The sequence below is a fragment of the Cinclus cinclus genome, chromosome 8, assembly GCF_963662255.1.
Source record: "Cinclus cinclus chromosome 8, bCinCin1.1, whole genome shotgun sequence".
Taxonomy (NCBI): Eukaryota; Metazoa; Chordata; class Aves; order Passeriformes; family Cinclidae; genus Cinclus; species Cinclus cinclus.
The window spans coordinates 11,412,576-11,437,080 of NC_085053.1; the positions used below are offsets into that span (position 1 = coordinate 11,412,576).

The window sequence follows — 24,505 nt, forward strand, 5'->3', positions numbered from 1 at the left end:
CCATTGCTTTCAGGAAATCCTCCAGTGTCTGTGCATGTGAATTGCTGCTACTAATATTTATGACAGGCTGGCCGAGGCTTTATGCTTAAATCCAGACATTACCTGCAGGGTTCCTATATCTTATAATTAAAACAAACTCTTCAATCCAGTTTGAGTAAAACTCCATTTGTTTGGTTGCCTTTAATCCAGGGACCGCAAGGGCCTCAGGGACCTGTTGGATTCCCCGGACCAAAGGGACCTCCAGTAAGTATCTCTTCTATTAAGTGTGTGCAACAACAGGAATGGTAATGTTTGTGGAGTGCCTTTGAAGTAAATAGTTGAAAAATTATGTAAGGGATGGTTTATGTATAAATTACAAATATTCTTGTTGAGCCTTAAGGGTTTGGAGTGACATTTTCAAAGCACTCGTTGGTGCAGTTCTTAAGACATTGAGAGTAATGCACCAAACTGCAAGTCTGGTATGTCCTGCCAGTGGGCACGTGACATGCTGAGTTCAGGCAAAATGCTACTTTGCTGCTGTATATTTTATTTGAATGATTGAGTCACTGAGGAAAAAATGAAGGGGAAGGGGGCATTCACTAGCAGCAGAAACAGACAGAAGTAATAGCACCTTTGAGCTGCCCCCTGAACCAGTTTAGGTGCTCTTCTGGTGTGCCTCTGCTCATATGCAGTACAAAAGCAACAAACAACCTGTGATTTTTTTTTTTTTTCCTCCCATGCATTTGCTACTTTTATTTGCACTTCCTAAACCTGAAATTTCATCAAGTACTTCTGTAATGCTTAGATTTTTGTTGAGTCATTAACCAAAGGAAAATGGAAGCATAGGGACTTTCCATGATTTCTCAATTTATAGAAATCTATTTTGTACATGTTTACATTTGACAACAGTCATTCTCCAAGCAATTGTTAAGACAGCATAGGAAGGACATGAGGAAAAATATTATTCAAATCCTAGCTAGTTAATATAGGAGCAGTTAAAATTTACCAGAGACTAGTCTAGAAATAAGCAGAGAGCAGCGATTCTGACAGCTAATTGCACACTTTTTTGAGGATGGCTAAGAAATTACTTGATTTATGTATTTTATAATTTCAGGGTCCACCTGGAAAAGATGGCTTGCCTGGACACCCAGGACAGCGGGGTGAGACTGTAAGTAAATGTACTCTGCTGTGTTAGTGTTGTCCTAAAGGTTATGATTATGTGATCAAAACCAAAGAAATACAGAAAACAGGGAAAAGGGAAAGAGGCTGGCACCAAGAGGTTACATAACTGTACTTTTCTTGTAGATGGGGCATGAGAAAGCTTATTTTGCTCCCATGAGATAAATGTGGGGTTATTCTTTGTTACGTCCAGTTAGTAACATCAGAATGAGATTAAATATTTGATAGGAGTAAAAAAGACTAATATCCAGATCTCAATTTAAATTAAGATTTTTCAGACAATTAATTTAAATTAAGATTTTTCAGACAATTACTATACAGTCGTTTTCCCACTGAATGCCATGTACCAAAAATATTGATGATAAACAGCTAGAAAACTAAAAAGCCAAGACCTTTGGAAAGTAGAATCAGGAATGATTGAACTTATTAAAATAACATTTTGAAACTATGTAACTCCCCTAAGAATCAAAATGAATCAATTCTGGCATCAAAATTAAAAAGATACTATGTAATACTTTTAATTGAATTATCTTTAAAAAACACAGTATTTATGCAGTGTCAAAATGTTACTTGTATGCCATTATTAAACAAATATTCCCACTTGGATTTTTTAGTTAGAGAAAGCCATAAATTAATTTATTGTGAAATTTTCTCAGCATGTAGAATGTGTTTCAGGCTCCAGCTCCATTGGAAATCTGTTAGTGATTGCTGAGTCATTTCCACTGCTGAAAGGGGGAGCACAGAGCTTGGAGTAACACATCCCTCTGAAAAGTCAATTTTCTTCTGCTAGTATTGTGGCATTGTGACATTGTAATGCTTTGCAAATGATAGTGGCTTTTTTTGGGTGAAACATTATTGACTCCTTTTTTCTTTTCCTTTGCAATGATGCAAAGACTGTGTTGTGTACCATAAGGAACAACTGTAATCACTGTTTACAGTGCAGGAAGCTCACACTTGTTCTTTAGTCTGCTGTTAAAAAGTTTAACTTTTCCCTTTAGTTTTACTGCTTTGAACTTGAGCCAGGAATGTGCAAGGACAGCACAGAAAGCAGAGGGTATCCTGTGCTGCAGCAGGGGAGTCTTTTCCTTCTGTCCAGCCCTGCTGAGGCCAGGAGCAGTGTCCACTTCTGGGCTCCTCAGGACAGGAGAGAGCTCCTGGAGAGTGGCCAGGAAAGGACCACTAAGATGATTAAGGGACTGGAGCATCTCTGCTGTGAGTAAAGACTGATGGAGCCAGGGCTGCTCAGCCTAGAGAAGGCTCAGGTCTCACCCAAGTACAGAAATACCTGAAGGGAGCAGTAAAGAAGATGGAGCCAGGCTCTTTCCCGTGGTGCCCAGTGACAAGACAGGCAATGGGCATAAACTCAAACACAGAAGGGTCCATGTGAACATCAGGAAATGCTTTCTTCGTGTGAGGGTGACCAAGCACTCCCACAGAGTAGCCAGAGAGGCTGCAGTCTCCATCTGAGGTATCCAAAAGCCATCTGGACACATTCCTGAGCAACCAGCTCTCAGCAGCTCTGCTTCAGCACAGCAGTTGGACAAAATGACTCCAAAGCTCCCTTCCAACCTCAGCCATTCTGATCGTGACACAACTTGTAAAAAAATGTTCAAAATACAGTGAAACTATGGACTCTGCAAATTTCTGTGTGAAATTTGAACCAAGTCCCTCAGGATTCACTCTCTGCTATGGTTCCTAATTTTGTATCACTTCGGGTTTAGTAGGATTATTCCCATAAAAAAACTGGAGTAACTTAGGAGCAAATGCATTAGAATTGTCTTCTGCCCTGTGTGTTTGTAAATTTGGGCCACAATTATGTTTAAAATCTTTTTTCCCATGGGTTCTCATATATGTGTTTTTGTAGAAAACCAGATGGTTTTAAATCAATCAGTAGGCTTGTTGACTTTCTTTTCCTGATGAACATATCCACTTCAAGTTTCTAAAAAATGTATTAATAGAAAACTTTCATTACACTCACTGGTAGATAAGGGTATTAAGAATTCTGTTTCTTATTTAGACACATATCTTATTATAAAGTTCATTGGTGCATATGGGCATTTCAGCAATTAGGGAATTAGGATAAGAGACATAGTCAAGCTTAACAAATTAGAGAGCCAGAATCCCAGGTTGCACTCTGCAGTTTGTTTATGGAATAATAAGCGTATGTTGACAGCAACCAAAGTAACTCTTGGTGGAGAAGAGGCTGCAGCTTTATCCCCCAGAAAGATATATACACTTTGAAGAACTGTTTGTTGAAATTGTAGACACAGGAACAGTAATATCGTGGTAAATAATTTGGAATATAAATGTAGGAATAAGCTTTATGCCAAGAGCCAACATTATGCCAGTTTGTCCTTAGAAGTGATTATAAATTTCAGTGGTGTCAATCTCAGTTTGGCAAGATGCCTCAACAATAAACATTGCTAGATTGTCTGCTGTTATGGAAAAATTTAGTGTTTCACATTTATGAAAAGATAAAACAGAAATATACCACCTCTGTCATCTATTAGAATTAATTGAGGGCCTTCTTCTTGCTACAATAAATAATTTCATTAAATTGTCCTTCACAGAAAATAACAAAAAAAATAAAAGTAGAGGCTACTTAGGCACTTTGAAACACACACATGAGACATAAGTGTAATTTTTTTAATTGCTAAAATATTTTAGATGAAGCCATGGAAGGTTCAGGACTTCTCGAGCAGCTGCTGCTGAAATCTCCTTTGCTTTTTACATATTTAAAAATCCGGATCTGTAGGTATAGATAAGCTTGTAACAGAAGAGGGTAGTGAACCATCATTAGCACCAAGAAACAAAGTATCAATGCACTCTGCAAAATTGGGACCAGGAGTTCTTCTGAAGGTGCTTTCCGTAAGTGGGTGATGCTCAGCACTCTGTCTCTCCTGACAACAGGCTTACAGAGGAAGCATTAATTGTGTAAAGGAAGGGACATGGGAATGATTCCATCGGAGCAGTTCTGATATTCTGTCATTAGAACAAAGGGGTACTTTTGTCTTTTTTTTTTTTTTATTTTATTTTATTTTATTTTTTTGTACCTGGATGATTTGAAAGGTCTGAGAGAGCTCCTGAGTTATGACCAGAGCGAGACCTGGTGACATCTGGCTGGCAGCCAGAACAGAATCAGATTGAGGTGGAACAGCTCCAACAGGAACTGATGGAACAGGGCAACTATCAATCAGACTGTGCCCAGAGAAAAGATGAGTAGGGCCCAATGTTTGAAGCAACTGGGGCCAGGTGAGCCCCAGTTTGTTTTTACACAGGTGAGCAGAGCAGGAGGCAGACACAGGCTGTTAGACAGTATTGTGTAGGACCCTAATGTGACCCAGCAGGAATGCACTAGCAGGAATGCAATATTTGTAAGGAATAATTTAGCATAAATCAAAGATGCATTAACCAGTGCTATTAGAAAGTGTCATTCTCATTCAGTTTATTGACTAATTTTAACCTGAAATCTGGGGCTGCTGATTAGAAAATGAAAATTCTGTAAAATTTGCTCGTGTTCTAAAAAATTGTCTCAAAAATATTTCCTTTACGTTCTGTTTTTGACACTACATTGATTTTTCATTAGCTTCATTCTTTTTGTGGCACTCATGTTGCCTTTTCTACCATTTCAATATAACCTTCACCTTTCCTGGATCTTTATTTCTTTTAATTTTCCTCTCACCTCCACTTTATCTTTAATGCCCTTCCAACTTAATCTTCCATCTGTGTCTTTCTTTAAAAAGCATTTTTATGTCATGTTTTATGATTCATAATATGCATATGTAAAAATGTATTTTCAACTGTCTTTTAGCTGCATCACTTATGCATTCAAACTCATCTAATCAAGTTCTCCTAGAGAGATCTGTAAAACTGATAGCAATTTTTACTGCTGTACCACCTCAGAGAGATGGGAACTGAGAGATGGAAGACAGATTAATCAACATTTCATTTCTAAGCATACACAGACAAAAAATGATTTCTCTTTTTTATTTCCTGAAGAGAAGGAGTGTGTGACATGGAATTTCTTGTTCACCTCTTCAGCACAAATATGATTTTTGCTCTTCTATAACTTGTTAAGGGTAATGTAATATTCTATAATTGTTTCACAGGGCTTTCAAGGAAAAACTGGTCCTCCTGGCCCTGGTGGTGTTGTTGGCCCTCAGGTAAATAATTTCCTTTTATAGTTGACTTCATGAGACGAACATTTAATGGTTATATTATGGATAAGGCAGTTGTTTTTCTGTATTAAAAAGACCATATCAATGGTTATATTAACTTCTGTAAGAAAACTTTTATAACAGTACTAGAAAGCTATACTTAGTAAGCATCAGTGATTCCACAAAAATAAAAAAGAAAATATCTCTGTTACTGTTCCAATTTTTCTGTTGGTTTGTTGTCGTTTCAGGGGTTTTTTATGTGATTATGATATTGGTGGTTTACAGAAGTGAAGGAGACAGATTTCTCTACCATTAAACATTTAAGAAAGAACAATGCAATGTGTAGCTTTCTTGCCAGAGAAAAATTTTCAGTAACTTTTAGATTGTGAAGAGATAAATCATCAAAATTTCATTTGGTTTAATCTTATTAATTTACAACTTAATTAAGTATTTAGAGCTTTTTTTAGCTAATTCCCTCAGTGGAACTTTCCTGCTAGAGAATCTGAGATCTTTCAACTCTCCTGCCTTACAATTCCTATTATTCAGAAAAACAACAGTACAGAATGTTGCAAGACAAGAACAGTGCATGGATTTTTCTCCCGTGTCCTTTTTGTAACCTTCTCCCATACACGCTGTGTTTTAAAGCTTCAGTGCTTAAGGAACAAGGTCAGGATTTCACTCTTTGGAAGCTGCACAGACATGTCTGCAGGCAAAATGCAATGCAAGATTTATTTTATAGGACAAAGATATTTTGTAAGTCAGCCTTGCCTGGAGGGAAGGTGAGGAATGTATGCTAACCAATGGCAGTACTGTTTGGTAAATAACAGCTGGATATTGAGAATCTGCTCCTCTCCACTTCCTCCCACACCCCACAAAACATTAAACACCTTCAGGTGACTAAAGCTGTACTTTTGTGCCTAGGGTCCTACTGGTGAGACTGGACCAATTGGTGAACGAGGCCATCCAGGTCCTCCTGGTCCCCCAGGTGAACAAGGCCTCCCAGGTGCTGCAGGAAAAGAAGGTGCTAAGGTAGGATGTGGCTTTGGGGAACAAGCAGGAAGGGACAGATAAACTGCTGACAGTGTGACATTTCAAATCATCATGTAGACATGCAGAATAAAATCAGAACATACAGCGTAAAATCGTGATTGGCAGGTTTCACCCAGAAGCACTTGGAAGATTGGAAGGTTCCAATTTTAGAGCTGTGTCTGCTTCCACCTTCCACCTATTCTGAAACAAGGAGAATTCTTTAGAGCCAAAATTTAATATTTTTGTAATAAAAACTTTTTAAAAAAATTGTTTGCATATAATATGCATTCAGTATAGAGCAACTTAGTAAAGACATTTTCACACCAAGGTAGAAAATTTCACATTGCCATTTAAAGTCAGATTTGTAGTAGTGAATAAAAGGTAGAATTTCACTGAAAAAGTTTAACTCCTTGCTTAATTTTTGGCTACCATTGGGGAACAAGAAAAATATTAATTATCCAGTTACTATGTAATTCCATTCAATTTTTGATTATAAGTGGGAATCAAAATTTTTTATTGAATGTATGTTTAAACATAGTTTTTATGGCTTGTTGTGTTTTTCACTATTTGTATTCTGTAACCCGTACGGTATTTTGTCAAAGTTCATTATAAATTTAACCACAGATTATTGTAGTGATAAAAGAACTAGTGGGTGAATAGCTAGGGGCACAATCTTTATTTCCATTACTACAACTAGGATCTGGTAACTAATTTTCATCACTCATTGTACACATAAATTTTAAACATATTTTTTAATCAAAATGTAATATGTTTCCCAGGGTGATCCAGGCCCTCAAGGCATTCCTGGGAAAGATGGGCCAGCAGGTCTTCGTGGTTTCCCTGGAGAGAGAGGCCTTCCAGGTGCTCAGGTATGATTCAAGCACTAGAGCAATTGCCATGATATTTCTGAGTAAAAGAAACAATGTATTAACTCTTTTATTTAATGAAGTCTTCTACTGTGCTTAAAATAAATGCAATATGAGAACAGACATCAAGCATCCACATTGTCAGATATAATTGGCTAGATAAGAAGAAAGGAATTTATTCAGGTTTGTTTCTTTGGATCCATACATGTTTCCTATTATATGTGTTGCAAAATTACTCTTGAGCTTTCCAGTTTAGTAGACAAGTTATTTTTTCCTTTCCATTTTTTAGGGTCCAGCTGGTCTGAAAGGAGGGGAAGGCCCACAGGGTCCACCTGGCCCAATGGTAAGTAACCATAATTTTATGGAAATATAAACAATATTACCTAATAACCTTTTTTCTTCTTCAGATGCTGTGGTGTTTTCATTAATGCAGTCTGTAAAACAGCTGGCAGATCAGACTTCTACTGAGTATCCACACAAATAAACATGCAGGACTTATGAAGGTAGAGAATATCTGAAGCCTTCTGCCACTAGAATTAGTTATGACATTTACTTGCTGCTTGATACTTGTCACTTATACAAATTGGTTTTGAGATGAGAGAGGTTTTCTGCAGTGCAAAATTCCATGGCTAGTGACTGGTGGACTCATGCTGTTGTGGCAGGCTTGCTTTGGCTTGATGCCAGGTGCCCGCCAAACTGCTCCATCCCTGCCCTCCTCAGCTGCACCAGGAGAAGACAAGATACACTGAAAGGCTTGTGAGTCTAGATAAGGACAGGGAGATCAGCCACCAGTCACATCATTTGCAAAACAGACTGGGAAAATGCATTTAATTTATTTTCAATCAATTCAGAGTAGGATAGATACGGAGAAACAAAGTCTGAAAACACCTTCTCCCGACCCTCCCTTCCTTCCAGGCTGAACTTCACTCCTGATTTTTGTTTTATCCTGCCACCAAGCAGTGCAGGAGGATGGGGAATGGCCCTCAGTTCATCACACATTGCCATTCCTTCCTCCTCATGGGGAGGACTCCTCACACTCCTCCCCTGCTCCAGGGTGGGGTCCCTTGGCTGGAGGCAGTCCTGCAGGAACTTGTCCAACGTGAGTCCTTCCCACGGGCTGCAGTTCTTCATGGACTGCTCCAGCCCAGATCTCACCCAGGGTGCAGTCCTTTGGGAGCAGGCTGCTCCAGTGTGGGTCCCCCATGGGGTCACAAGTCCTGCCACCAAACCTGCTCCAGTGTGGGCTCCTCTCTCCACAGGGACACGGGTCCTGCCTGGATCCTGCACCAGTGCAGGCTCTCCACAGTCTCCTTTGGGCATCCACCTGCTCCAGTGTGGGGTCCTCCATGGGCTGTGGGTGGATCTCTGCTGCCCCTCTGTTGTGCATCTTTCCCCCACTTCTTAAATTCATTATCCAAGAAATTCTACCCCTGCCACTTATGGGCTCAGCTGGGGCCACGGGTCCATCTTGGAGCTGGCTGGTATGAGCTCCACTGGACATGGGAGAAAGAGGCATTTTCTCCCAGAAATCAGCCGTGTAGTCCCCTGCTACCAAACCCTTGCCATGCAAACCCAGTACTCCTGTGTTCCCTTTGTATAACTGGGTAAAATCATGTCATGCAGGAATTTTCCTACTCGGTATTTTAAGCTCAGTAGTAGAGTATGCATGCTGTTGTCATGCTTTTTGCAAAGAAGTTCTACAAGGATGCACTGGCATTCAAAATATGGTAGAGTTATTCCCAAATGTGAATTGTGTAGATTTTGACAGTCATCTTGTCAACTTATTTCTTTCATTCAGTGCAATTCAGGTTAAAAAAAAAGAATCAATCACAGCTATTCATGTTAGAAAGAAAAAGTAATGGAGGAGCTGAATTTCTATGTGCTTCAACAAAGCTCTCTTATGTCCTTGCAATTCATATTCAGATTAGAATGCATTAAACAAGGATAAAAAGCCACACGTAGTACAGTACAAGTAATACATAGAACTTGAATTCTTAAAATTAATTATTGAATTATTAATGCCAAAACCCTGAATTTACAGTTCTCAACACTGTGCAGTATATATATATATTCCCAAAAGGCACCAAAACGAATGGAATGGAATGGAATGGAATGGAATGGAATGGAATGGAATGGAATGGAATGGAATGGAATATAGTAGAGAGAGTCAAAAGGGATATCATCTTGCCTACCTGAAGAATCTGAAATGTTAAAAGCAAGGATGAATCAAAGTCAAGAAAGCATAGACCAGAATAGTCTCTTCAATCTAAAGGTCATGTCTTGATTTTTTGTTGAAGGAGCCCCTTAGGCTGGAGTGACCTGTCAAGCAGGTGGTTCAGGTGCAGTGACCCAGAGCCCTTCTGAGCATGCACAGAGCAGCCAGCACAGACAAAGCTCAAAGCTGATGTGTGACACAGCCCCCTTTGCCAGCCAGCATTGTCCTCACAGGAGCTGTGCCACTCCTGTCATGGGTCCTCAGAAAGACACATCACACAAGATGTGAGGCACACCTTATCTGCTGATAGTTGTCTGTATTTTGAAATCCATGTTTGAATTTGAAATTCAGATGATCCGTGTTTTTCTAATTCTTATAGGGTATGTATAAGCTAGTGTTTTAGCTGAACACACCGGAGCTTTTTTGAGGAGGATGTCTCAATTATCCCCATTTACCACCCTTTGGTTCAAATCACAGAGCTCTCTCAGAGCTCATGAATAGTATTCCTTTCATGTGAAACTAAATTGGTAGAGAAAATCCAGGAACACTATTAATGCTCCCCAGCTGATGAGAGTTCAGTGCCAGACTGAAATCATCATTAATTTTAGTCCAGAAACACACAGAGTATGGGTGTCAGGATCACACTTCCAAGGATTTCAGTTCAGAAACCCCTTTCTGTTGGGGCCACCCTTCCTACTAAGGTAAATAGTCACAGAAAGAAAGGAGGCTGGAAAATTTTACATGTAGTTTTTCCAGTCTTTAAGAAATAGATGTAGTGGTAGCAGGAATTGAAAGAGGGTTTGAAGGGCAAAAGACTTATAATTTTTAAAATATATTTTGAACTCATTGTAGTGCAAGGGGGGCACTTGACGTGCAAACAGGACCAAGTTGGCCTTAAAGTATTCCAAGAGTCCTCAGGGGGATTTTTATCTGTTTCATCTTTTATTACTAACTTGTTATCTTGAAACAGTATTCTGTGTAAAAAAGGTGTGTAGGTGCCCTTAAGACGGGTTCCTGTGCACCTTCAAGCACCACAATTAAACCATGATTGCTTGCTTTTTTTCACAGAAGCTCACAGCAGACCGTGGGCATCAAATAGTACAAAAATATTTTGCCATCTATTTTTAGCCAGCAGCGGGTATGCACAGAAGTGTAATTGTAGTGGAGTCTTCATTTGCCATTTGTAATAGGAAGAGATTCCGTGCCACTGGCTGACTTTCCTCCCATTCCCTGCCAATACCAATTGTTTCTAACTAGCATATATAGTCAATTATAAGCTTTATTTGGCTGGTGCATACATCTGCAAGCATACCAAACAAATGACTGCTCCAAATTCTGTGCATATGCCAATTACTCTGTTTAGAGGGATTTGGACAAAAGAAAGAGATGCATGAATGCATGTCAGAGCAAGAGGGGGGTCTGCAGGATTGAGGGGGAGGTATTTTCATGGTTTGGGATTTTTTGGGGGAGTTGTGGTCGGTATTTTGTTATTGGGGGGGAGGGGTGGTTTAACAGACTCTTTTCTCTGCTCTCTTTGTTGCTTCTGTTTGTTTTCTTCCCTTCTACTACCGTGTGGAATGCTGAATGCTGATAAGAGAAAGCACTTTGGAATGTCAAGCAGTCATTTTTCATTTGCTCATTTAGGAATAGGGTGCTCAAATTGGACTCAGAATAAGCCAGCTGTAGGCTACCCAATTATCAGTACTGAACGATCTAGAGCTATCTTCATCTATCTGACATTTTACAGTCATAGGGACCTTCACTTGTTGAGCATTTTGTTAACCATCAACGAAAAGTATTGCTACTACTATGCAATGTATACAATAGCTGTCATTGCATATCTCCTCACAGGAAGTGAGATAAAAACCAAGGTTGCTAATGAGTTTATAGTGTGTATTTCAATGCAAGACAAAATGTGTCTGTAGAAAAGGTAAAAATAAATAAATAAATAAATAAATTAATAAAAATATTCGAGGATGTAAGTACCACAAGACCAAAGATTTAACAAATGGTTTCATAACATAGGGAGCTTGTTTCATAGACAAGAGCAACCAGGAAAAAAAAAAAACAACAAAACAAAACAAAGGAAAAAAAATACAAAAAAACCCCAGAAAGACAGAACAGACTTAAGAAGCTGCTTAAAATGCTTTTCTGAGTTGGTCTGAATATAATATGTACTGCTGTGCTCAGAGGCCATTCTCTCAGAGAAAGGAGTGATCCTTGGAAATAAGAGGTGTAGTCCTTCTTCACAACTCATGTGAAATGGAAAGATAAATGTGACAAGTTGGCTGATTAAAAGGAGCTACTGAAAATTATGGCCTCTATTAGTGTCTGCTGTCTGACACAGGAAAGATCTGTGAGTTATTTGAGTTTTTTGCTCCCTATTCTTACATCCTCCTGATGACATGACATAAAATTCTTTAGCTTATGAGAGCTGACAAGATCAGAGACCATGGTAGTATGGCTGTAGGGTAATGACTTTTTCTTGTCGAATTCACTGAAGCCTTAGGAACTAAAATAACAGAAATAGGACAGAAACTTAGGCAGACTTTAAAAAAACCCAACACCTGGAAGGATAACGTCATCTACGATTTCCATACAAATATTTTGTTTGAACACTCATGCAAATGTAGATCTTACTGAAATGACTTGCTAAAATACTTTGAGAAAACATTCAGCACTCTTTTCTGTCACAGTTATGTGGAGAGGAAACACCTTATTATGAAATTAGTACCAGTTATGCTAATGATGTCAGTGCAGGACAAGTATGCCATGAGTAAAAGCAAAAAAAATAGGGTCATCATAGGAGAAGGCATCTTAAAATTCCACTATCTAAAAGACAGCAAATTTGATCTTGCTTAAACATGAAAAAAAAGCTATTTAGAGTCTCAGGGTATACCACCTATTATTTTTCTATTCTGTGATGCATCATCCTGCTTCTAGTATATCAACTGGAGAAGTGAAATTACCGGTCATAACTTCAAAGAGTAGCAAACTATCTGGAAGGTGTAAAGCTGAAAAGTTGTGGAAATATTTTTGTACAGCAAACAAACATTTAAAAGTACTTTCTTAATACAAAAATTGTAAATTATTTAAAAGACAGAAAACAAAGATGCAGGTGCCTGTTGCTTCACCTTTAATTTGTAACACTAGATTTTTGACTTTTTCTGTGCTTATCCAAAGATGCCTGTACATAAAAAACCTCTGTAGAACACACTAAATTAGTCACTATACTTGAATGGATTTTACAGAGGTGAATTGAAATGCAGAAATGTTATCATCACAGCAATGAACATCACAAAGCTTTCCTGAAGATTTTTGTTGTGGTGTGGCTTAGTTTTGTATTTTGATGTGGTGAATATTCTTTCATGAAAGCAGTATGTTAATGTATTTTGAAAACCATAGAGGGAAATTAGTTCTTGAAAACAGGCTGGTTTTAAGGTCACTCTCTTTATGATGAACAAATACAGGAAGTGGTATTTACAAAAAATAAGATTAGCGTTGCATGAACTGTAATAAGTATGATCTTCAAGTCGGCCCTTTCAGCCTTTTTTCTTTACTTGCACACGCGATGGATGCGTAACCTTCAACCAGCTGATGAACACCTCCTCCGCTGACCCGTCTCATGAACCCACCAGCACTCCCAGGGCTCTCTCAGACCTCCTTTGTCCCCTGTGGCTTTTTGCAGGGCTCTCCAGGAGAGCGTGGAGCCGCGGGCACTGCTGGCCCCATTGGTCTGCCCGGCCGTCCTGGCCCTCAGGGGCCTCCAGGACCTGCAGGAGAGAAGGGTGCTCCCGTGAGTAATCACAGTCCTTCCTATGAAACCATCCCAGCACACCCTCTGCATTCCAGAATGCTGCTTGTTCCCACTCTGGTGTTTGCCTGTTCAATATGTATTCTCAGAATACCCAACCTACTCTTTTTAGATTTACAAATATGTATATAATAAAACATTTCTTATCGTGCACTCTAAGACAAGGAAGGGTTAAACCTGTTAATATCACAGCAGGGAGTGGATATAAATCAGTCTTTCATTAAAACATTTTACCCAGACACTCTGCATTAGAGTACGAGTGTATTTGCCATCAGCTTCCATTAGTGCTTCATATAACTCTCTTATATATTCTCTTCCCTTGGTAGTTTTCTGTCGTGGTGTTTTCTGTTTTGTTGGGATATTTTTGGAGGGAGGTGGGTTTTAAAATTTTGTATTGGTACTGTGACTCCCTGTACTGAAGTTTTCATTACTCTCCTGCGTTAATGTGGATTGTTTCATTTTCTTCAAAACCAGGGTGAAAAAGGTCCCCAAGGTCCAGCTGGACGTGATGGAATACAGGGCCCTGTAGGACTTCCAGGTCCTGCTGGTCCTAGTGGTTCTCCTGGAGAAGATGGTGACAAGGTGAATCATTATAATTGGTATTAGTGCATCTGGGAGAAGATTTGTCAGTACAGTTCTTTGTATCTTTCCTCAAAATAAATAGGGTGACAAAGCAACAAATTTTATCCCTGCCTCCCCTAAATTCCCTCTGCCTACTGCAAAAAATACCTAAAAACCTCTTCTATAACAAAATGTCTGAGGGACAGCTGTCATGGGACAGTGGGATTTGTGTTAAAGAACTGGTAGAAGAACATTTATCCTGGCAAAGAAACAAGGGTGAAAATGTGGCAAAATAAGGCAAATTATGACAAAATGTTTGCCTATTTTAGAAACTTGGTGTACTGAATGAGTAAGATGAAATGTCTTCAGTAATATATAGAGATTCAGAATCACCAGAGGTTGTGCTGGTAGGTTGAGGGTGTCAAAATAATTATGTTCACAGCAGAGATATTCTGTTGTCCTCTGGCAGAATTTAGAAAATAGCACCTTTCAGGATCATGTGTTACGGTTGCTTGACCCAGCACTTCTCTGTTAGTTAGCACAGGGTAAAGGTAAAGATTTCAACATTCATTTTTCTGATGCATGAGTGTTATTTATCCCGCAGATAGTATTTTCTGTGATTTAATTTGTGCTTTAAAAAAAACATTTTCTAATGTGGTTTCTTAGTGACTTGAATAATTTTGAAGTTTTGAAATACTGCACACTCCAGTGAGAAGCAGTTGTTCAGTCACAAACAGTTACATGAGTCTGTAAATCAGGGTACTTTCATTATAAGTTCATACTGAAGGTGAGATGAGCAACACAATTTCTTTATTTAGAGCTCAGCTGCATTATACTTCAAAGCCAGGTCTTGTTGCCCTTTTCAATTCAGCAATCAATATCTGGATTAATATGACATACTATTGATCACTGCAGAATTGCTCCCTTTAGGCTTTCACACTTGAAGCAGCAGCATAAAACATAGAATAATCATATCAAAGGGAACATTTAGAGATACCATGATATTGATTTCAGCTAAGTGTGACGGAAACCATTTTAAACAAGTTTAACTTTTAACTTTCAATTATAGGGTGAAATTGGTGAACCAGGACAGAAAGGTAGTAAAGGTGACAAAGGAGAAAACGTGAGTAGCAAAATCCTTTGTGCATTACATCTATTCTTTATCAATAAAAGGTATTCATGCATGAAGTATGCAGGTAGCCTTGCTACCTAAATGAGCAGAAACAAAGACACACTCCTGAAACATTCCTTCAAAATAATGTTCTTTTAATGCAACACTAGAAGTTTGTACTTACAAATCCAGGCATGTATTTAATATTGCTCATATTCCTAGAGCTTACAGAATCATTGCAAAATATAAACTGCATTCTTAAGCACTCTCCTGTATCACTGAAATTCCTCCATTCTGCGTTTGAAATGGGGAGACCAAGAATTCCCTGTTGAACTTGACTGACTGCATTGTGTGAACATACCCAGTTTTGGCTTCTTAGCCATGAGGATGAAAACTATGGAGACTTAGTAGAGAAATCTACTAATGTAGTGTTAAAATTTTTAAAGGATATCTAATTCTTGGGGAGCACAATTAACTGATGGCAGATGAAATGGCTTATACAAATTTTCATATATTATCACTAGGCCTATGAGAGAACCTAGGACTAATTAGTTTTCTATTCTTTTGATTTGACATTTTTCTGTCTTCAAAAATTAATTCTAAAGTTCAAGCACTTCCTTTTTTTTTTTTTATTTAGGCCAGATAAATAAAATTAACCTTTTTTCACTGTGAAATTTGAGGCTAGAAAGAATAAAACCAGCATTTATTTATTTCTGTTTGATTGTGGTTTCTTTCCTAAAAATACAAAATGGTATGTTTTCACTTCTGTTCAATTTCAAGATAAACTGGTACTTTACTTGAATACTTTTCCTTAAGAAAAAATTGCAAAGTAATGGCAAAAAGATCCCTTTTATTGTTATATTTCAACACTATTCACAGTTAGCTAAGCTCCAAACTCAACACAGGGGTATTCATGGCTAAGTATATTTATCTTGAAAACAGTGTGATTTTTGACATTAACAAGTCACAGAACAGTATTTTATTTTTAAAAGTTACACCAAATTTATGGCATATATATGATCAAATTATGTTTATGGGAGGATATGTACATACTCAAAATTCACAGGTCACAGAATTACAGAATTACAGAATCACAGAATGGCTTGGGCTGGAACTGAACTTCAGGATCAGCTAGTTCCAGCCTCTGATCCAGTTCCACTTCAGGCTTTGCCTGTGACCACAGGCACATCCTGATTTCCCCTTTGCCATGGCTCTCCATCAGAGATGCTTTGCATCAGGAAAAAAAACCACAAGCTGCGCTCTCGTGTTTCAGATAATTTCAGCATAGCTAGTTATGCTGAGCATTATACTGTGACCACAGTTCCCATTGTGAGTACTGATGCATTTTGGGCTGTTCTAGCAGACCTGCTTTACAAATAGAGTGTCTGCAGCATTATCATTTGAGAATGTATCCTGGTTCCACAGTCTCAAGGTTTAATATATTAGAGAATATTACACATTCTTCTTGAAATACAGGATTCAGTGTTGAGGCCTTAGATGAAGTGAATGTAACTCCAGTTGAAGTCACGTGCCTTCACGCGTCTATTTGCCCTCTACTGCAGTCACTCAACCCTGACAATTTCAGAATGTGTTTATTTTAAGCCTGTTTTCCTTTCAGCATGCTGACAGATGCCTATTGGGGCAGGGAGAAAGGGTTTGTTGTCACCTCTGGAAGGTTCTGAAGAGGAAGTACCCAGTTCTGAAATCACAGGACATAAAGAACAGATATTTACAATCTCAAACCACCCATAAAAGGCCCTGGTGGGCATTTAGAGCCTGATCACAGCAAGGATCCTGATCAAAGAACTGATTAATCTTTCTTATTTATGAAGAGCTAGAAAAATCTTCAATTCCTTATTGAAAATAACAAAGATTTATTTTTGTAGGTTTGAAAATACTGTGCCTAACTATGTAGGCATAGCCTAGCTAAGACAGCGGAATTCTGTTGCTGATGTGCTGTCCTCTCTTGAACTTCAAAACCTCCACAGTTATCACAGCTGCCTTTATTAACTGAAGATTCTCTCATGATTCGGATTAGTTTTCTCCATTTGCCCTCCAGAGCAATGGAAAAAAAGAATCTGGCCATGTGTCCAAATAACTCCTCATTAATCAATTGCAGAGTACGTTCCAGCAGTGCTTTACATCAAAATGGGTTTTTAAATGAGTTTAAAAATGTGTAGGCCTCATTCCAGAGCCTATAAAATGAAGGAACACACTGAAGCATCTCAAAGAGTGTTGAAAAATCCATGCATGCCAAATCCCTTTCTCATGGTAACACTTCCCAGTCAGCTGGAGCATTCCTCAGAGTCCTTCCTTTAGCTATGGCACCACAGAGGCCAGAAAGCTTTGCTTCATGGGTTGCCATCAGGTATGGGACAAAAATAAAATTGTAAAAGGGAAGAAATACAGAGCTTGATGCTTCACACTCCCTAGAAAATAAAATACTCTAATATATATATAAAACGCAGAAAAAGAAATAGACTACAAGACTTAAGAAGTCCCTTTATTTGATTCCCCCCATTAAAGGGCACAATGATCTAATTTTAGCCCTAGCAAAGTGTAAATCCCAGCATTATTCTGTTCTAAACCAGAATTTGAAGCCTAGAAGTTGCAGGCAGTTTGGCATCTGAAACAGACTAGAATTAGCCAAGGCCAGGTGTTTTGTGCCTTCTTAGTGTCACTGTATCAGTCTACTTCCTCTAGTGTAGCAAAAAAAAGATTCAAACTACCACATCATTTAAGCCTCATCATAAAGTAGTATCTTGCATTCCTGTACTCTGATAGCTTCATTTTTATATCACATCTGCATGACTGACTTCTAATTATGTGCAATATAACTTAGTTATTATTCTGCAGGGAGAATGAAAAAAAAAGACATTCCTCTCAGAGACTGACGGTTTTTGCCATTCTGTTGAAAAGAGACTTAATATTAAAGAGAATGTGATTCACAGTGTTCAGAAAGAACTTGCACTTTTTCATGTCTCCTGGAGGTCAAAATAAGCTTTGTGCCATTGCAACAGTAATTAGCAGTTTCATAAAAACTACTCCAAATAATAAGCATTTGAATTAAAGACAGATTTTTAGATGATTTAGATGATGTTTTAAAGGTTGAGGGATATTTTGCAGAAATTTCACTGCAAGTTTTAATATTTTAAATTGTGAAAAAATATTTCATTTTGATTCATGTTTGCATGGAAATCTGTTCTGAAACATTAAAAATGAGCTTCTAACAAATGCGAGCATTGTCTATTATAGATGTGAAAACCCGAGTTTTTGAGAGATAAATAGTTTGTACTGAGTGGAAAGGACTTGCTAATGATGCCACATCCTCTATGGAGAAACATGGAAATGCCAAATAGATTGTGATCGTGCATGTCAGGTTTTTTCTCATGTCTGTATTTGCTTTTAATCTCATTGCAGATGTCACAGCCACTAACTTGTCCTTTTGGATGTGTGTTTGTTGCAGGGTCCTCCAGGTCCTCCAGGTCTGCAGGGTCCTGTTGGAGCCCCGGGTATAGCTGTAAGTAGCTCCTTCAGAGCCACCCCCAACCTTGCAGAACGCAGCTGATACTGACTTCTTTGAACTGTTTGCTCCTTACTCAGAAATAGATTTCGAAACACCACTAACAGTTCTGTCCCTGCCAACTTACATGCAGTTCTTTATTGTAAACAAGCCTGCGTGGATGTTACTGTGTGGCAGATTTACAGCAGGGCAATCATTTGACAAGATTATTAAAAATAAATACTGTGAACAGTGAATGGGGCGCATCCTTTAATGAACTTGTTTGGTGGTGTGTTTTGCAGCTCAGTACAGATGCAGTTAAAAGAGAGTATCTTTTTATAAAATACACCTGATACCAAGTGAATTAATTCTTATTTTTATTTAGAAGGCTCTGAATCCTTTTACCCTAAATATTGGTAGAACTCTTTGCTACTCATATTTACATAGGTATTCAACAGCTAGAATGTTTATGCAGATGTGATAGAAAGGGGGAATTCAGGAGAAGAAATTGTGACAAATGAAGCACTAATTGACCTATATTAAACCAGAGCATGTGTTGGTTTTCTGTTTGTGTGACGAATTTCATCCAGCCAAGATTGTGAACATGCATTTGTAAAGACACTTGGTGTGATTCTGAGCCCTTTTGTAGTTGTTATCCAGTCACTCCCATGGAGCTTTTCCTGTTATTATCAGAGCTGGCATTTTGCTCTTCATTGTTTCCAAATAGGGAGGTGATGGAGAGCCAGGCCCAAGAGGTCAGCAAGGGATGTTTGGGCAAAAAGGTGATGAAGGTCCTCGAGGCTTTCCTGGGCCCCCAGGCCCTATTGGCTTACAGGTGAATTCCTTTACTGTTCTGTCTTACATCTCTAAAAACACTGATTTCTGTGTCTGAAACTGAATGACTCCTTCTGTTAAATAAATGATGGCATCAGTTCATTAGAACTGAAAGATCCCATACTGATAGGGGTCAGCATAAACAACAGATGTAATGCAGCAGGACATATACATATATATACACACATACACACATATATATAAAATGCATATCAAAGCATAAATTATCCAGACTCCCACCTGAGCTCTGGATAATCCTGGAAATGTTTTTAAAATCACCCAGTCCAGCATTTCTGTGTGAGCTTTCTGGGTTTTCTTTTTCCCCAAAATTTTTTGTCACCTAGTTTAAGCATTCTAGGACTACCTATATATTTACTGTAATATGAAAAACTCCTTTCCCTTTCTTTCCATTTTAATGCAAATAGGTCTTTTTCTTCTTGTTTCACCATCCTGCCCCTCCCAGGTTCACAAGTTTGACACGTAGATCTGATTTACATTCTTTCATATGGATTTATAACTAATAATTCCAGGGACTCCACTTATAGTATTCTTCTCTGTGTTTTTAGGGTCTGCCTGGCCCACCAGGTGAAAAAGGTGAAAATGGTGATGTGGGCCCAATGGTAAGACTTCTTCCCCACTGGCCACTCTGAAGGACATAAATATTCTCCACATATTATTGGCTTTTCTCTTTAGCTCACCATTTGATAAGATACTCCTGAATTTAGTATGAAACATTTTGTGTAACATAAACTCTTCTCTGTGATTTACTTATTTTTTATTGGTCAGAAATTCTTCATGGTTGTAACTATATTGTATCTGTTTTATGATTCTGTTATATCACATTGTCTCTTTGATACAGGGTCCACCTGGCCCACCAGGTCCAAGAGGTCCCCAGGGTCCTAATGGAGCTGATGTAAGAATCAACCTATTTTTTTGTCTTGCTAATTGAGTAATAGGCACTGTATTTTGGAAAACCATATTTGGGATAACAAATATCTTTTATCACTGTAGGGTCCTCAAGGTCCCCCAGGATCAATTGGCTCTGTTGGAGGTGTTGGTGAAAAGGTGAGTGTGGATGGAAACCCCCTAGAAAGAGTAAACATTGGAATAGAAATGCTGTATGATATTCATTCATTAAAATTATTTTCACTGCTATTTTCAGTCCTCTATTCTGAAAATTTTCTGACAGGATATGGAGTGAGTTTGTTTGGGATTTGTTATGTTCATATTTCATCCAAGGAACATGCCAGGTTGTATCTTCCTTGCTCTTAAAGGAAAGATGAGGTATGCAATGATATAAGGGGCTTTTTTTTCTACGATTTATTTGAAGCAACAGAGTAAACTATTATATAGTGCTGAGCGAGCAAAAAGTTCAAAAGAGAGTCTGAAAAAGCTCATTTATATTTATTTTATCAAGCTACATGACCTCAACCACATCACCTATGTGAGCCTAAAATCCTTTTGCTGTAATGTTACAGATTTAACATTATTTTTTTCCTGAACTTTGGAATGGGAAAGAAGATTCTGAATGGAGCATAAGATGGAGGAATCAAAATAGAAATATATTCCAGGCCACTATATAAATTGCTTACTGAGAAACTATGTAGATTGCTCTTGAGTATTTAATGATTTGCCACAGAGTATCACATATATTCAAACACTGATGACAGTGAATCCTAGAAAAGAGATCTCTAGGAATGTCAGTACTGACAGTTTTTTAGAAAGCTTTCCATATTGTCAACTTTTCAGAACATAAAGCAAGATTTCCCTTTTTCAGACTAAAATAGTCTTTTAAAAGAATGTTCATGTTTCGTGGTTCTTCTTCTGCATTCCCAATAACTAAATCACTTGCCAGTGCTTATTATAGAATGATATAACATAATGTTTGGTTTGATGGAGAAACATCCTACTCTGTCTCCCCTATTGCCCTTTGAGACCAGAGGGTACTGAGCCCAAGCAGATGTCATTGTGTCAAGCTGGCAGTGCTTCACTGCAGTGCTTCTTTCTCAGGATGTGGCTCTGAGCATCAGCTCATCTCCTGGGAGCAGCAACATTCTCGTGTTTTCAATCTCTTTTCCCCAAAATTGCACAAAAAGCATAAGACACGATGTTCTCCTGCTTGACTACGTTATTAACAAAGGATATTCCTTCTAATGTCACAAGTTCATGACATTGTTCATCCAGACTACTTTAAAAGAGACCTTGGCCTCATGAATTTGTTTTTTCTCTCTGGGAAGGGTACCAAAAAATGTGACACAATCTAAGAATTGAGAGAAATAAAAAGTTACTGGGAAAAGAGAGTCTGTATGTCAGTGGAATACAGAAAATAATCGGCATTGTGGGAAGGAAAAATTTTCCTGTGACCACTACTGAGAAAAATGTTAATTATAAGAACATCTAGAGTAACACTCAAATATATTCAGTGCTTCAAAAACCCCACCTTGTAAAATATTTTGGCACATTGAACTTGACAGGAATTTTGCCATTGGTTTCAGTCACCTCTTTAATTTTCAGTGTTTCATGAAGAAATTATATTCCAGTCATTGTCTAAACACAGTGCTTTATATTGAACTCCATCCTCCTTTGTTTCTCCCTGCAACTCATCTGTGTGATTTAGAATCAGTGTTTGTGATGATTAGGCCATGAAATTTCATTCACGAACATGAAGTTCAGACTGTTTATCACTTGGTTGTCATTTTTTATCTCCTCCAGTTTATATCCCATATTCTCTGCATTCACAAAGGGAAGCTTCCGAGTGTATTATTTGGAAGTTTATATTAATTGTAATTACTTTCTTCCTTTCTTCTCCACAGGTTTTAGTACATGCTAGGGTATTTTCCTTGTTAGGATATCTTCCTTCTTAATTTCAGTTCCATTTAATGAGATTTCAAGCTGAGATATCATCAGGAGCTGTTTTGTCATGGAGAGTTTCTGCAATGGGAGGGCAGGTCATGCTTTTAAACAAAACATGTATTTTTTCCTTTCCTTTTCTTCCCACACATTTTTACCCCAATGTTTTTCTTATTATGTCAGCATGCTTTGGTCTCTGCACCCCTTTCAGGAAAGACACACCATACTACAGATAATTCACTGCAGTGAGTGTAGAATGTGGAAAAACATTTTGGCATCATCCCTGTCACTGTTGAGGAGAGAAGTAGATTTGCATATTTTTATGCTTTGACCACGAGATGTTTTTACATTAATACAGGGGTTTCAAAGCCCCCTTATCTTCTGGCAGAGATAAACAATTTTTGTCACACTTAGTGCCATGCATTTTTAATGAGCTTGTTGTTTGCCCTGCTCTGCACACAAGGGCCTGAATGTTCAAAGGCATCCTTGCTGCAAATGTTCCTGTAGCCCTGCATTATTAATGGCATAACCTCCACGAGGGCCTGGCAGCCTCACACTCAGCAGAACCACTTAAATGCAGCTGCCACACTGAGAGCAGTCTCTTTCTTCTGCTTTTAATTAAGAAAAATGGAAAACCAAAATGTACCTACACATGCTTATCTCTAGTCTGATATCAAAGGTCTAACATGCAGATATTCTAAATAGCCAGGAAGTTGCTCATGACTTCTGTAACCTATGCCTTAGTAGCTACATAAGAATTTACAACAAGGGGGAAACAGATCAAGTAATTAACCCTACTTCCACAAAACCTAATGAAATAAATTTGCCTTTCTAATTTAGATTAATTTGTGATAATTGCACTGAGCACTGTGCTGTTCTTGTAACCCCCTCTCCCTTCCACAGCACCTTATAAACCATCAGAGTTAGAGAGCAATGCAAAACCAGCATCTGCAGAACCTAAGCATTTGTTCTGTATCCTCTTAGAGTTTAGACCTGGTTTACTGCATGAAAAAGTCTGGTGTTAGAAAACCACTACACTCATCTGGGTTTACATTTCCAAAGTAGTACACTAATAAGGAGTCCAACGCAGTAAACAAGTGAGATCAATAGTTCTCATGCTAAATCACTGATTTATATTGCAGATGCAAGTGAGAGGACAAAATCAATTGAGTATCCTGGCTCTAAATTTAGAAACACGTTTGATAAGTGTTGGCAGAAATTTCATGTGTGCATATTATTTTTACACACACATATGTATAAACACTGCTAATTAAGGTGTGTCTTTGACAGTTTAGGCTACCTGAATATCCATCCTAACAAATTACTTTGAAAACTTTACATGACCTACTGACTGTGGTTTTTTCTCATTCTTCTCCATCTCTTCAACATGCTTGTAAACAAGAGCCCTCCCCGAAAACACAGCCTTTAGAATTTCTCTGAATTAAATTTATTTCTCCACAGAGCCATTATATATAACACATATGGACACCTATGCAAAAGGAATTCTCTTCTAGAGTTACAATTTCTCTCTTTTGTTTTGTTTTGTCTTGTTTTTGTGAGAATGGCAAAAAGGAGCAAAACCAACTTTTCACAACCCAGTCGGTTGGAAAGTTGCCTCTCATTGTTATAAAATGAAACACCCTGTCCCAGAATTTAACCAAAAGGTGGCAGCCTTCTATCCACTATCTCTGCTTTGTATGGACAGTTCTCTAGAACTGATCATAAGGAAAGCAACTTTTTTTAAACCTTAAAACTTTTTAATAATGTTTTTTAAATGTTAACTTTCAAACTCCTTTGCCTAGCTTGGTAGAAACCATCTGCTTGCTTAATCCAAGGAGGTTTTCAGAATTAAGCATGTCTGCAAAATGGCACAACCCTTTGTAGTTCAAAGTGTCTGTCTTTCCTTTTTGAAATTCTGTCAGAGGAAGGCTTTGCCTAAGAAAGACCACAGTAACTTTTAAAAGATCTAAGCTGCTAACAAATGAGAGAAAAATCCCCACAGATGGAATAAATCTATTATTAGATCATAAAATCTGTTTCCCAACAGAACATGAAATATTTCCCATGGAGAAGGTGCATCAGATTCTGAATTAATGCCATTGTTACTAAAAATGAAAAGAAAGACTAGGGCCAACAATAGTTTTAGATTACACAGGTTTTAGTAGTTATAAATATGCACTCTGTAAATATATATCATCTACAAACTTCTCTAACAAAACACTATTTAACTCCCTTAGCAGTTATCTAAACCAAATACAGCATTGCATAGTACTTAATACTTGGAATATAGAAATCACTGTCAGATAAAACAAGGACTGCATACATGAAAGAGGCACATTTTTAGTAGAACAATGATATAGAAATATTAACGTGAGATGAAACTTTAACTGGTCTCATCTTTCACAAAT

At 38.1% G+C, this 24,505-nt stretch overlaps 1 protein-coding gene across 4 annotated transcripts in view; it reads left to right on the plus strand.

The window, feature by feature from the left end:
* Positions 1-24,505, plus strand: part of COL11A1 (collagen type XI alpha 1 chain) — a 129,100-nt gene that overhangs the window by 85,510 nt on the left and 19,085 nt on the right. For all 4 annotated transcript variants that reach the window (XM_062497841.1, XM_062497843.1, XM_062497840.1 and 1 more), the window contains 14 exons: positions 190-243; positions 1,094-1,147; positions 5,268-5,321; positions 6,237-6,344; positions 7,124-7,213; positions 7,500-7,553; positions 13,114-13,221; positions 13,714-13,821; positions 14,870-14,923; positions 18,378-18,431; positions 19,141-19,248; positions 19,814-19,867; positions 20,107-20,160; positions 20,259-20,312. In XM_062497841.1, the coding sequence (XP_062353825.1) occupies positions 190-243; positions 1,094-1,147; positions 5,268-5,321; positions 6,237-6,344; positions 7,124-7,213; positions 7,500-7,553; positions 13,114-13,221; positions 13,714-13,821; positions 14,870-14,923; positions 18,378-18,431; positions 19,141-19,248; positions 19,814-19,867; positions 20,107-20,160; positions 20,259-20,312 (1,008 nt within the window). The remainder of the gene's footprint in view (positions 1-189; positions 244-1,093; positions 1,148-5,267; positions 5,322-6,236; positions 6,345-7,123; positions 7,214-7,499; positions 7,554-13,113; positions 13,222-13,713; positions 13,822-14,869; positions 14,924-18,377; positions 18,432-19,140; positions 19,249-19,813; positions 19,868-20,106; positions 20,161-20,258; positions 20,313-24,505) is intronic.